This window comes from Haplochromis burtoni, unplaced genomic scaffold (assembly GCF_018398535.1).
Source record: "Haplochromis burtoni strain Fernald_Lab_line unplaced genomic scaffold, NCSU_Asbu1 Contig_199, whole genome shotgun sequence".
Lineage (NCBI taxonomy): Eukaryota > Metazoa > Chordata > Actinopteri > Cichliformes > Cichlidae > Haplochromis > Haplochromis burtoni.
Genome location: NW_024582560.1, coordinates 424,030 through 435,235, shown reverse-complemented (window position 1 = coordinate 435,235; position 11,206 = coordinate 424,030). Strand labels below are relative to the sequence as shown.

Sequence of the window (11,206 nt, the reverse complement as noted above, 5' to 3'; positions counted from 1 at the left end):
CCCTGTCTTTGGGACACTCAAGCAGCCGCCTGAGGGTGACTCATTGGTACACTCTGTCCTATCCAGAGCCCTCGAACAGTAAGACTACGGAAGTGCTTAGCGGCCACTTGGAATATATGTGAATATAGAGAGGCAGCGCTACAAACAAAGACCAGAGCACTGCAAAGCCTAATGTTCGGGGTATGACAAAAGTAAGAAGCGGGGAAATATGTAAAAGCCCAGTCTTCAGGCTAAATCTTTATTTAGGTAAATGCATCATCAGATGAGGTGTAGTTTTTATTACCCAGCTCAAGTTATTGGAGATAATTAGCTGCTGATGTTAAAGTGTGTCAAGTGTCACTTGAATTTGTGCAATCAATATATACTGATTCCACAATACAGGATTAATATAACATAGATAATACAATCAAATGCATTTATTTAGACATTTAGAATAGTTTCTCATTTATGTTATGCAATTGTTATTTTATAACATTAGGTAATTTCCACCGTGAATACATTTGTTGAAAGCGCCTTGAGGTGACTGCCGTTATGATTTGGCACTATATAAACAAAAATAAATATAATTGTTATATTTAGGTAATATTTCACTTGACCGACCCTGCAAAAGTCAAGTTTTGGAGCTTGATTTCATAATGCTGGATGAAATAACATTAAGATAAAGTCATTTGCAATTACTCAACAATTGTTCTTGGTTGCTAATATGAGTTTTTGTGATTTAATCTAACATCAGTTAACCTATCCAAAATCTACCAATTTGTTGGTGAATAATCCACAAATATGTTCTTGTTTTTTAAACAACTTAAATTTTGAAAATGCAATTCAAACTTCTGTGCTGCTATATCTCTATGCCACAGGTATGTTGCTAAATTTCAGGAATGGTAGCAAGGCTCCATGATATGCAATTGGTGAAAAAAAAAATCAATTGGAGTGAATGAGACATGATGTGACTCTTACCATTTGAGGGCTGTGGTGCTATCTATCTAGCTACTCTGCGTCTGGTGAGTCCTAGCCAGGCTTGCATGCTGCCTGTCCACCCACTCCCCATGCTAACACGGGTAAGAGGTAGTAATCCGTGGCCTGGAACTCTCCCCCAGTACATCCCTGCCCTCTGCACCTCATTAATCCTTACCTAACACAGACCTTCTGTGATGGTTGAAAGAGGCCACCTGTTGCTGTGGTCACACAGGTGGCCAGTGGTGGTGTCATCCAGGGTCAACATTATCATCATACACCCCAGTGGCAATACATGTGTTTTTCTGAGGATTTTGCACTGGTGAAATTAGCAAATTCAGTGTAATTGTCAGACATTTTTTGATGCCGACTGTGTGATAAACCTAGAAGGAAAAAAACCCAAGCTGCTCTCAAGTACCAAATGTTAATTTGATTTTTTTTCCTTTACAGAAGGATCAAAAATTTGAAAATGCATGTGAGAGCCATGCAAAGCATGTTCCTAAAAAATTTTTTGGAGTGACTCAACGGCAGTCAGGCTGAGTACGGAAGAGCCTGCGCACATCCTGCTATTGTCTTTATCGCTTCCTTTCTCTCCCATCTGTCTGCAGCGTGTCCTCCAGTGCCCTCGCTGTCTCCCACCTTGGCAAACTCAAAGATAAGCTCATTGGACTACCATGGCTTCAGTAAAGACTAAACCCAACGTAAGTTAGTGTTAAGCATAGTTTAGGTCACTGGAACTTTAACAGCACTTAGAAAAATAACAAAGCTGCCTTCAACCTTTTTATGATTAATGTGAATAATAATAATTTTTAAAAAGTGTTTCTTGAACAGTGTTAGCAACAGACTTGAATTAGTTGACAAAACCATCATCAGTTTATTGTCTTTCAGCAAGAAAAAGGTCAGGATCTCACATTGCTTAGCGTCACCTGAGGAATTTCCTCAGTCCCCCAGTGAAGTTTGATTATTTTAAGAGGCTTAAACAACCTACTTCCATAAAGCAACCTTTAGAAATACACTTTTATTGTGTCTCTGTACAGAGCATCTATTGTCCTCAAACTCGAAAAATGTGCCAAGTTCAACATGGATTCCTTTCCTCTTAAGCTATGTAGGCTGCATGTCATGGAAAAAAAACATTCATAGCTCAAGCAATGCCACAGTTCAAGTAATGGAGGCAGGATACTTCCGGACCTCTGGCAGTTCACACAAACATTGGAGGCCACTAAAGAGTGCATTTTTGTGGCAAATGTCAACCTCTTGCAACAGCAATACCTTCACCACCACCACCACCACCGTCATCATACATTGCAACAATAGAAATACTGTTGGATTGCACTTTCATCTTGTGGCATGTTTATAGAAAAAATATATATAGAATACAAAAAGCTTATACTTCTTTGAGTAACAGAATATAACATACAGTACTTCAGATTATGTTTTGATCAGCAGGTGTACATAAACTGCCCTACCCTTGCCCAAATGCAATTACTGGACTAAACAGGGATGTAGTTCTGCTCAATATTTAGTGTTTTGGTCAATGGGTATATGCTCTTATTATGGTATTCTACAGGATGTTAATGCTACATAATTATCCACTGTATATGAATGTCAGTTTATTTTATATAAAAAAAAGAAAAAAAAAGAAAAAAAAAAAGGGGGGGGTGGAAATAACCAAGATGCACCGCAACGTTTCACAAATTCATGTGGCATTTTACCCAAAAAAAACAAAACAAAACTTGGCCCTCCAAACCACCTGGATGAAACCACATGTTTACACCATTCCCCCACCCCACCCCCACAAAAGCACTTTGTAGTAATAATCCAATATTTAATCCAATTTTAAAAACTTTTAACTCAAAACATCTCTAGCAATGTGAATTCTTGGCTTAAAGAAAAAGTGCAGCATCTGACGTCGGTGAGTAAATCTCAGGTGGTCAGCACCCCTACCCAAAAGGTGTGTGTTAAACAAATGGCAATAAATGAAGTACAAAAAAAAAAAAAAAAAAAAAAAAAAAAAAAAAAAAAATTCAAGCTGACATTCAAGTTGCGGTTCCACTTCTGTGAAATCCCATTCATAAAACCGTTGGAATCACTGTAGTGCAAAAAAAAAAAATTTTTTATACAATGCACCCTGATGCAGTCTCTCGCAGTAAACATGTCCTTTTGTCTGTCACCACTGGATTACATCTCCGGAGCGGCAGGGGCCATCCCTGACGTGTGTTTTGGAGTCTGTATCAGTTTGTGTTGTTCCTCTGCATGCTGTGAAGGTGTGGCTGCAGCTTTGGCGTGCACCGGATGCGACAGCCGCACATCCAGGGCGTCATTGTGTTGCACTAATGAGTGCAGGCGATAGTGCAGGACAAGGTCTTTCAGTGAACAGTGGACATCATAGGGCTCGGCAAAGCCGTATCCGTGCGGTGTGCTGTAGATCATGCAATGCTTGACTTCTTCGTTTACGCTTTAACGGAAAGAAGGACATCTGTAAGTGTCATGTGATCAAATCAAGAGCAACAAGCATCTCAAACAGATTCCATTTTTTGGGGCCAAAATGCTGGACTTACACAACGGAGCAGGCGTAACAACCCTGTTTGCTGCTCTCGCGGATCAGAAATGTTCCAGGGACTTTGCCTTGAAGCATCTCCTCTGCCTGCGTCCGACTCAGTTCACCAACAAACCAGCTCGTCTCATCCTGATGTGGCAAATTCTTCTCATCTCCCTTTAGCACATATGTACTGAAAGAAAGAAGGTGGTTGTCATGTCTCTTTCAATTCTGTCTTCCATTAACAAGTTATATTTATTAATTAAAATTAACGTTTTTATATTAAAATAAAAAGAATGTGTTTAAACTTACTCATCAAGGCTGTCGTTATGTGCCCCCAGCCAATCATTTATGCGTTTCTGCCGTACGCCTTTGTGATTAAGCCAGCTGCAAGAAAAAAAACTAAACATTATAATCCCTAATGATTGTTACCACAAATGCCACAAAACAATATTCTGATGCCACTTACTTGAGGTACTGGTCTCTCATGATGCGTAGCTGGATGAGGTCTGGCCGCAGGTTGTTAATCTTCCTGTCCGTCTCTCTGTAATCCTCCACCTGCGTCCTCAAGTCTTCCTCTAAATGAATTTTGCTGTCATAGATCTCTGCGAGACGACACTTCAGCTTCTCGTAGTGTATCAGAAAGCTGATGAGGGAAAGGACAGGTCACAGGTGTGACCAGAGTTTAGGGGTTTATGTGCAAAATGCACCCACATTTTAAGAGCCCCCCGCCCACTGTGCAATGAAGTACCTCTCCAAATCTTTGTCAATTCCCTCCAAATGGCTGCTTCTCTCAAACTCTTCTCCGTAGCGCTCCTGCTCACGACACTGCTCCTCAAAGATCATCATAGTCTCATTAAAAGCCTCTATCGCCGTGCGCTTCATCTGGATCTCCTGTGTCATACAGAGTATATCCATTCAGAAAAGACTCAGGCATTTGTTAAAAGTAAATCAGACCATTAAGAAAAGATTTTTTTTTTTTTTTTTTTTTTTTTAAAAGGCTGCATTTTTAACCTGTGAGGTCTTTGTGAAGGCTTCGTAGAGACGATCAAACTCCTTTGATTTCTCTTGGTACTGACTGTGGACCTCCTTAAGCTTTCTTCCAGTCACATCCACACTGTCCTCTTTCACCTAAACGCAGAAATTTCATTTGCTTAGACGACGCGTATCCTTGTGTTTATAAAGTAAAAAGAAACAAATTTGTATTTACTCACGAACCTGCTGGAAACGGGACACAGGATGGGTAAGCATCAGATCCAGTGAGGCATTATATTCCACCAACGGATGGTGCTCATAGTACCAAATGAGCTCCACCACCGACGTGAATGTGAGAGGGTCTGAGAAGCCATACTTCCCGTCACGGTGGTAAATCTTGATCAGCTTGTTGTGCCCGTCTTTTCTAAAAATTTGAGTAGAGAAAAAACTCACCATTAATATTTTCTTTTAGCGCTGCGCTTGGAATCACTGTGCTCCTTTTCTCTTCATCTTACCTTAATGTCAGCGTAAAGTCTCCCTGCAGCTTTGTGGATGCATCGCGCACCAGAAAGGAGCCATCAGGTGTGTCTCGGAGCTTCTCGTTTACCTCCTCCCTGTGGGAAGTCAGTTAATGCTTAACGGAATTCAACGTGCCAATATGTTTAACAATCAAAACATCACACGAGATCTTTGAAGAAAGGATGGGATATTTGCTGAAGGACTGCGGATGTTCTCATCCTTTACCTTGTTATGTCACCCCAGTACCATTCAGCGTCCTGTAGCGAATGCGCAGGAGGCGAAAGGCAGTTGCTGTTCATGGTGGAAGATGGTGGCTTTGTTGACCTGGGAGGGAGAGCTGCATGCGAAAGACAAAACGAGGATGGAATGAAATGCAAATTTCCCCCTCTTTTCTTAGAGAATTTAACACAATCTGCCACAAGATCTACTTAAGCAGTTACGGTAAACATGACCCCTTCAATATTATGACCCCCCCTCCCTATCCATCCAGCCAGCAAATGAGGCACACACAGTTTGTAACACCCTTGCTTGATGAAGCCTGACAAGATCTGAGAACATGCCCGGGCAAGTTTCCAAGTTGCCAAATCATTACCAAGATCTTCAGTGCTGTCATTACTAAAAATAGAAATATAGCTTATGAGTTAACTATTAAATTTGTTTGTTTTTTTAAAATTAATTATTCCAAATACTTTAATTATAAAAACCATTACACACTAACCAGTATCCAACTCTTGTGAAATAAATTAAAGTCCATTCTCTAAAGTTTGCCTCTGGCACTGTCCTGAATTGCATGACTGGCATTTAATAGGCTATAAATTATATTTTGAGTCTCTTGGACCACCCTTTTCATTTTATAACCATTGCGAGCTTAGAGATCATAAGTTTTCCATCAACCCTGAAGGGAGGAAGAGGGAGGGGGGGGATCCGTGACTCTGGCTTGAAGACTAAGCGTTTTCCTTAAAAATGAAAAACGAGGGGAAACCGCATCAAGAGGAGTGAAGGGCGATATATTTCACTGCAGGACAAAAGTGCCTTTCACGAGGCAGTTAGGGAGAATACAAGAGCACCCTCACACAGGGGAAAGTGTGGCTTTCTCCCACCATCCGCTCACCTTCCACCCCCTCCTCCTGACCTCAAAAATAAACAAAAGACAGGTGCAGCAGTTCAGTGAAACGCTGCGGCTCCTGAACTCTGCAAAAAAATTTAAGTCTGCACACCTTTCTCCCTCCCCCCCTTCCTCCCACGGAGTCCTGCCAAAAAACACTCCACCGGCTTCCAAACGCCACATGCTTGCACTAGTACATGCACTAGCAATGCATGCAAGAAATTATAAAAAAAAGATGCCAAATTAAGTCTGAAACGCACACAACACAAACTGGCTGACCCACTGTCTTCATTTTTGTTGTGCTTCCTACACCCTGTATAGTCGTCACAGATTTTCAGAAGCTCTCATAAACCTCTCCTGCAAGCTACTTAATTAACTGTAGCCCACTTAGTATAGCTATTCGTAAATTAAATAAGTGTATTAAGGCTAAGGACTCTGACGCAGTTTTTTTTAATAATCAATTGGCCAAATTCAATTAACATAACATAACTCAAATCGGCTACAGCACATTCGCTAAACGTTTTCGGCGCAGTAATAACGCAAAAGCAAACAGGCTACAAAATAAGCTGCAGGCGAGTTTATCGGAGCTAAGTCATGAGACGAGCTGCCTGTAGCCTACTTTCTGAGCTAGCGAGCAAATTAACCACGGCTGGCTGCAGTGGAGAACAAAGCGGTCGTTCATTAACGCACTCGCGACTATATTCTCTATAAAATGCACTTTCCTCTGCCGCACACGTTTGGGTACGTGTCGTTTAGGTTTAGTGGGACGACGCAAAGCCGCAGTGCATCCCTGTCAAAGTTTGCCATATGTGCCGAGACAAAAGAAAAGAGGCAAGCCACTGCGCCTGGTTCTCCGAAAGGTATTACGTAATTGCCAAGTGAATTGCGCTATGCATGCCTGGGCAATGCCACTGGGAGAGCGCAGCACTGAGGACCTGACCATTGCAACGCTTTGCCGACACCTGCACAGCATTTTCTCAGATGTCAGCTTTACTAACAGATATTAACCGATAAGAAAAAGAAGAAGAAGAAAGCGAGGCATTGATAAAACGCTCCCCGACCCCCCGCAGATCAGATAATGGCTGGTTTTAACCCTAACTTACCTGGTGCTTGGTCCATTTCGATGTAGAATAAACCTTCGGGAGGATAAATCATTCCTGTTTCACTAGAGTAGTCCAGGTTGCCGCTGTTGTCTTCGCAAGTCTGAGCAAAAAATAATAATAATAATAATAAAAAAAGCACGTTTCTTTTAACCTAATTTAAGCTAGGCTACTTAAGAGTATTCGCAGACGCCACGTCCTACATTTACGTGAATAAAAAGATAACTCCTTGGATTCCGCGTCCATAAGCATCCCACAGTCAAAAATTTAGTGTTCTTAAATCGCCTTTCTAAACAGAGACCATTTTCAGACATAATAGATTGTCAGTCCGTGCCTTCTCACTGTGTGACGGCGCTCTAGTTCATCTGGGAAGTGGAGCGACTTTAAAGGGCTGTTCGTAACATCATCTTGGTACAGTCCAAGCTGCTACCACAGTAGGGGTGTTCTTTTTTCTTGTTGGGATCCCGTGTCGTGTACAAAAAGGAGCTATTGAAATGTATCCTACGTAATTATTTAAAAGTAAGCGTTTTAAATGAAAATGAACATATATGCACTTAAATAAGTAAATTGTGTAAGCAGATATATGGCGTTTTCCACATAACATCCACGAACCCCTAAAAGTGTAATAGTACATTCCAGACCGTTTCATTCAGCTCTCCTCAAGCTTTGCCCTAACAGCTGAAAAATCCTGTGCTGTACATGAATGGATTTTTTTTTAAAGTTAAAATTACGAAATGAAAATATTTAACGTGTATCTTTTAAGCAATCAAGAATTAGAGCAGTTTCAGCCATTATGGTTGCTCCAGTTTATTGATAAGTGAACACATTCTAAGAAAACAATGTCCTGTTACAGGTTTTAGCATAATTAAACTTGGTTGGCTAAAACACCTTTTGTAGTTTCCTAGTTGGCAAGTAAGTATTATATTCTTGTTGAGCTTGCCAGACACGTTCAGCAACAGTAAATGGCATCTTGGCTGACACCGCTCATAATTACTGCTGCTGTGAGATCATCCAGTTAAAGATAGCAGGTGTGTAACCACCTGTACACTTTAGGTCTGAAAGAAGTGGTTATTTTACAGTGACACATTTTGCTATTTCTTGCCTCATATGCTAAAAATGGCCAGAGTATTAACAGTACTGTCCTCTTATGTGTTCGGAGTGGATGAATACACACATTGTAGTTTGCTCATGACACAGAATGACATTGTGCTGTAAATTTAAACAGCCATGGCCTCTTCCACCAGTTGAACTTAGTGGCTACAGAGAGAGAGAGAGTGAAACAAGGCCCGCTTGGTCAGAGGTCTGCCTCTGTTGGTGTCCAGGCGTTTATAGCCGCTCCCCTTTTGACCCAAGTTTAGAAAGTCAGGGGAGGTAATTGCCTCCAGCATTCCTTTTTCCCATCAGTAAGTTGATTCTTTCCTGTATCCAGTCTTTACCCAAGAAACACTGAACTAGCTGCCATGATCAACCTTGTTAAGACAACAAAAAGCACAATTATAGGTGGATGTGGGTCATTTAAGCAAACACAAATTGAGATTATTAACTTGTATAATAAAATTCACATTAGTCTGTAATTTGCTTGTTGCACTGAATCTGAGTTTAACTTTCTGATTGATGTCTGTGGGATGTTGGCATGTTTCTCAGGCCTTACATCAACCGTACAGCAGCTATGTAACTGGGTGCTCACACATGTCTGAGTGTTTGTGTGCTCCCGGTGCCCCCATACTTGAAGAAGCCTTGAAGTTTGTCATGGCGTACCACTCGGCTGCTTCCCCTTCCCCCCACTCCCACTACCACAGTGTCAGAAGAGCACAGAATTTTCCCCTTTTAACTTCAGGGTCTGACCTCTGTGACACATTTCACAGCCACCACCCTCCTGAAACAGAAGACAGCTGGGGCTCCAGATATGTTAGCAGGGGGACAGTGGGTCTCTGGGCTCTGTGTTGCGGATGTGTTGCTTCTTGATCAGCATTAGAAAAAGTTGAACTAATTAGGTTATGCTGTGTGTTCCCTGTGCGTCAGTCGCATTCGTTGTGTGTACGTGTAATGATCAGGGAGAGGGAGGGCTGTCCTGTGGGATAAACCTTTAGGCTCTGCACCCCAGATCCAGGCAGTCCTGATGGGATCAGTGAAGACTAATCGGAAGATTAACAGGATAGGCTGATACTGCAAGCCTGCCAGCTGCCTGCTAGCTGATGTGACTCATCTTGATATCCACCACTGCAGTATGCCACCAGATTGTGGTAGTGCTGGGAAACACTGTGCACGAGCTTTAAATTAATAGGCAGATGTTTCTCTGTGCAGAAAACAGCTCAAGTTTTATTTTGTTAGGTTTAAATTTTGACACTAATCTGACAAACAAGAGAAAGTCCATTTTAAGCAGTAAGGAAAGTAGGTGTCAGCTAAATTGTAGTTTTTAATTTCTGACAGGAAAAGAAATGTAAATAAACTAGAGACAATTTTATGAATCGATCACACCAGCTGCAATGCCTCCAGATCCATATGCAGTCATCCCTACATTTATTACATGAGTACTTAGCACTAATGAGTTGGGCCACCAATAAATTCAAACGTGGTCCGGTACAAACTCTGTGTGATGTCCAGTTGTGCCCACGTGCGCAGGTTATTGACTAATTCAAAGCAACCCAGTGAAGTGTGATGTGTGCTCCCTAAACCAGAGAATTTCTAGTGATCTCTTGTGTCCTCTACACGTGCATAAAAGTGAGTGCAGGAAATGTCCCATGTGATTATCTTACATTTTTCACAGTTTATATGTAAAAGTGATCACAGACTCACAAGGTGAAAACAACATATATTTTATTGCAGCTGTTAACTGGAACCCAGGAGATTGGGAAATATGATTGGTTTGGTCTCATAGAGATTGTTAGATCAGTGTGATTATGGTGCGCTATATGTTAACTCTAGGGAAATTATGAAATGAGTGTTAATCCCCATATTTAAGAGTGTTAAGTGTTTACATGATAGTCCTCCTGCTGGTATTCACTCAGCCACAATAAGTCAAACAAGCAATACTGGACTTAGTGGAATAATCTCGTGTTTTTTTAGAATAATGATTGTTTAGACTTTGTTAAGGAACGTTATTAATCAGATGTTTTTTTATATTCCTCTATAGTGCAGTGTGGGCTGACACAGTATGGAGAAATCATTTCTTAGTTCAGTTCACCAGTGTCAGTATCTGTGTCATGGTCTTGCACTGTAGCCCTGAGCAAACTGCACTTCTCTTAAACCTTCTGTACTGTAGTGTGCTACTATTCACGGCCATTGAAGGGATGCATAATGGCCTTGGCAGGGCGTACGACATTCACCATGGAGAGACTGTGGGATTTCCCTGATCCGCAGCCAGAACCAGCACACAAAGCACGCAGCAGTCCTGCCAGAGGCAACTCAACTGTGGGCAGAGTGTAGGGCGGCTATGGTCTGGACCCCAGGACCCTGCCATTGAGGAAATGTAAGTGGGGACAGTGTCTGAACGGCTTGAGTTGGAACAGAAAAACCTTGGATGACCAAAACTATGAGCTTCAAATAGCTGGGCCCTGGGAAACATAGCTTGTTCTTTTAGGGAGGTCAAAGAGAAGCCAAAAAGAGGAAAAAAGAGGAAAAAAATAAAACCAGTGTTTGATGGATGGAATGTTAAATTGGAGGCTACTGTTACTGTAGACATCAGGAAAACGGACATATCATTTTTCCAAATGCTCCGGTGCTGCCCCTCTCTTTCTCCGTCCTCTGAATTATCTCCTAGAGGTCATGCCTACCTCTCATCATCTGTCACTCCATACCGTCAGAGCCTAATCTTATTAACCGAGGTGACAACTGAGGTCCTTGTGGCATGTCACCTCATAATATCTGCTAGTTCGGTGTCTTACTTATGCAGAAGATGACTATTCAGTGGTATCAGCAGCTTCTGTTTCTCTGAGCTGAGGCTTTCCCCGGCTCTGTGGTGAGCCAAATCAAGACTGGAGATGAAACCCTAATGCCAAATGAATCCATGACATGCTG

The 11,206-nt window shown here is 41.7% G+C and overlaps 1 protein-coding gene across 1 annotated transcript; it reads right to left on the bottom strand.

Moving 5' to 3' along the window:
• Positions 1 to 1,804: 1,804 nt before the first annotated feature.
• Positions 1,805 to 7,569, bottom strand: LOC102303266 (phosphatidylinositol 3-kinase regulatory subunit gamma). The gene is made up of 10 exons (XM_005935685.2): positions 7,193 to 7,569; positions 5,210 to 5,321; positions 4,981 to 5,079; positions 4,709 to 4,889; positions 4,505 to 4,621; positions 4,242 to 4,384; positions 3,960 to 4,136; positions 3,803 to 3,877; positions 3,513 to 3,683; positions 1,805 to 3,409 (listed from the first exon to the last, which is right to left on the bottom strand). Exons 1-10 carry the CDS (start codon positions 7,242 to 7,244, stop codon positions 3,133 to 3,135), a joined length of 1,404 nt encoding a protein of 467 aa, XP_005935747.1. The 5' UTR covers positions 7,245 to 7,569; the 3' UTR covers positions 1,805 to 3,132.
• Between the last annotated feature and the right edge of the window lie 3,637 nt (positions 7,570 to 11,206).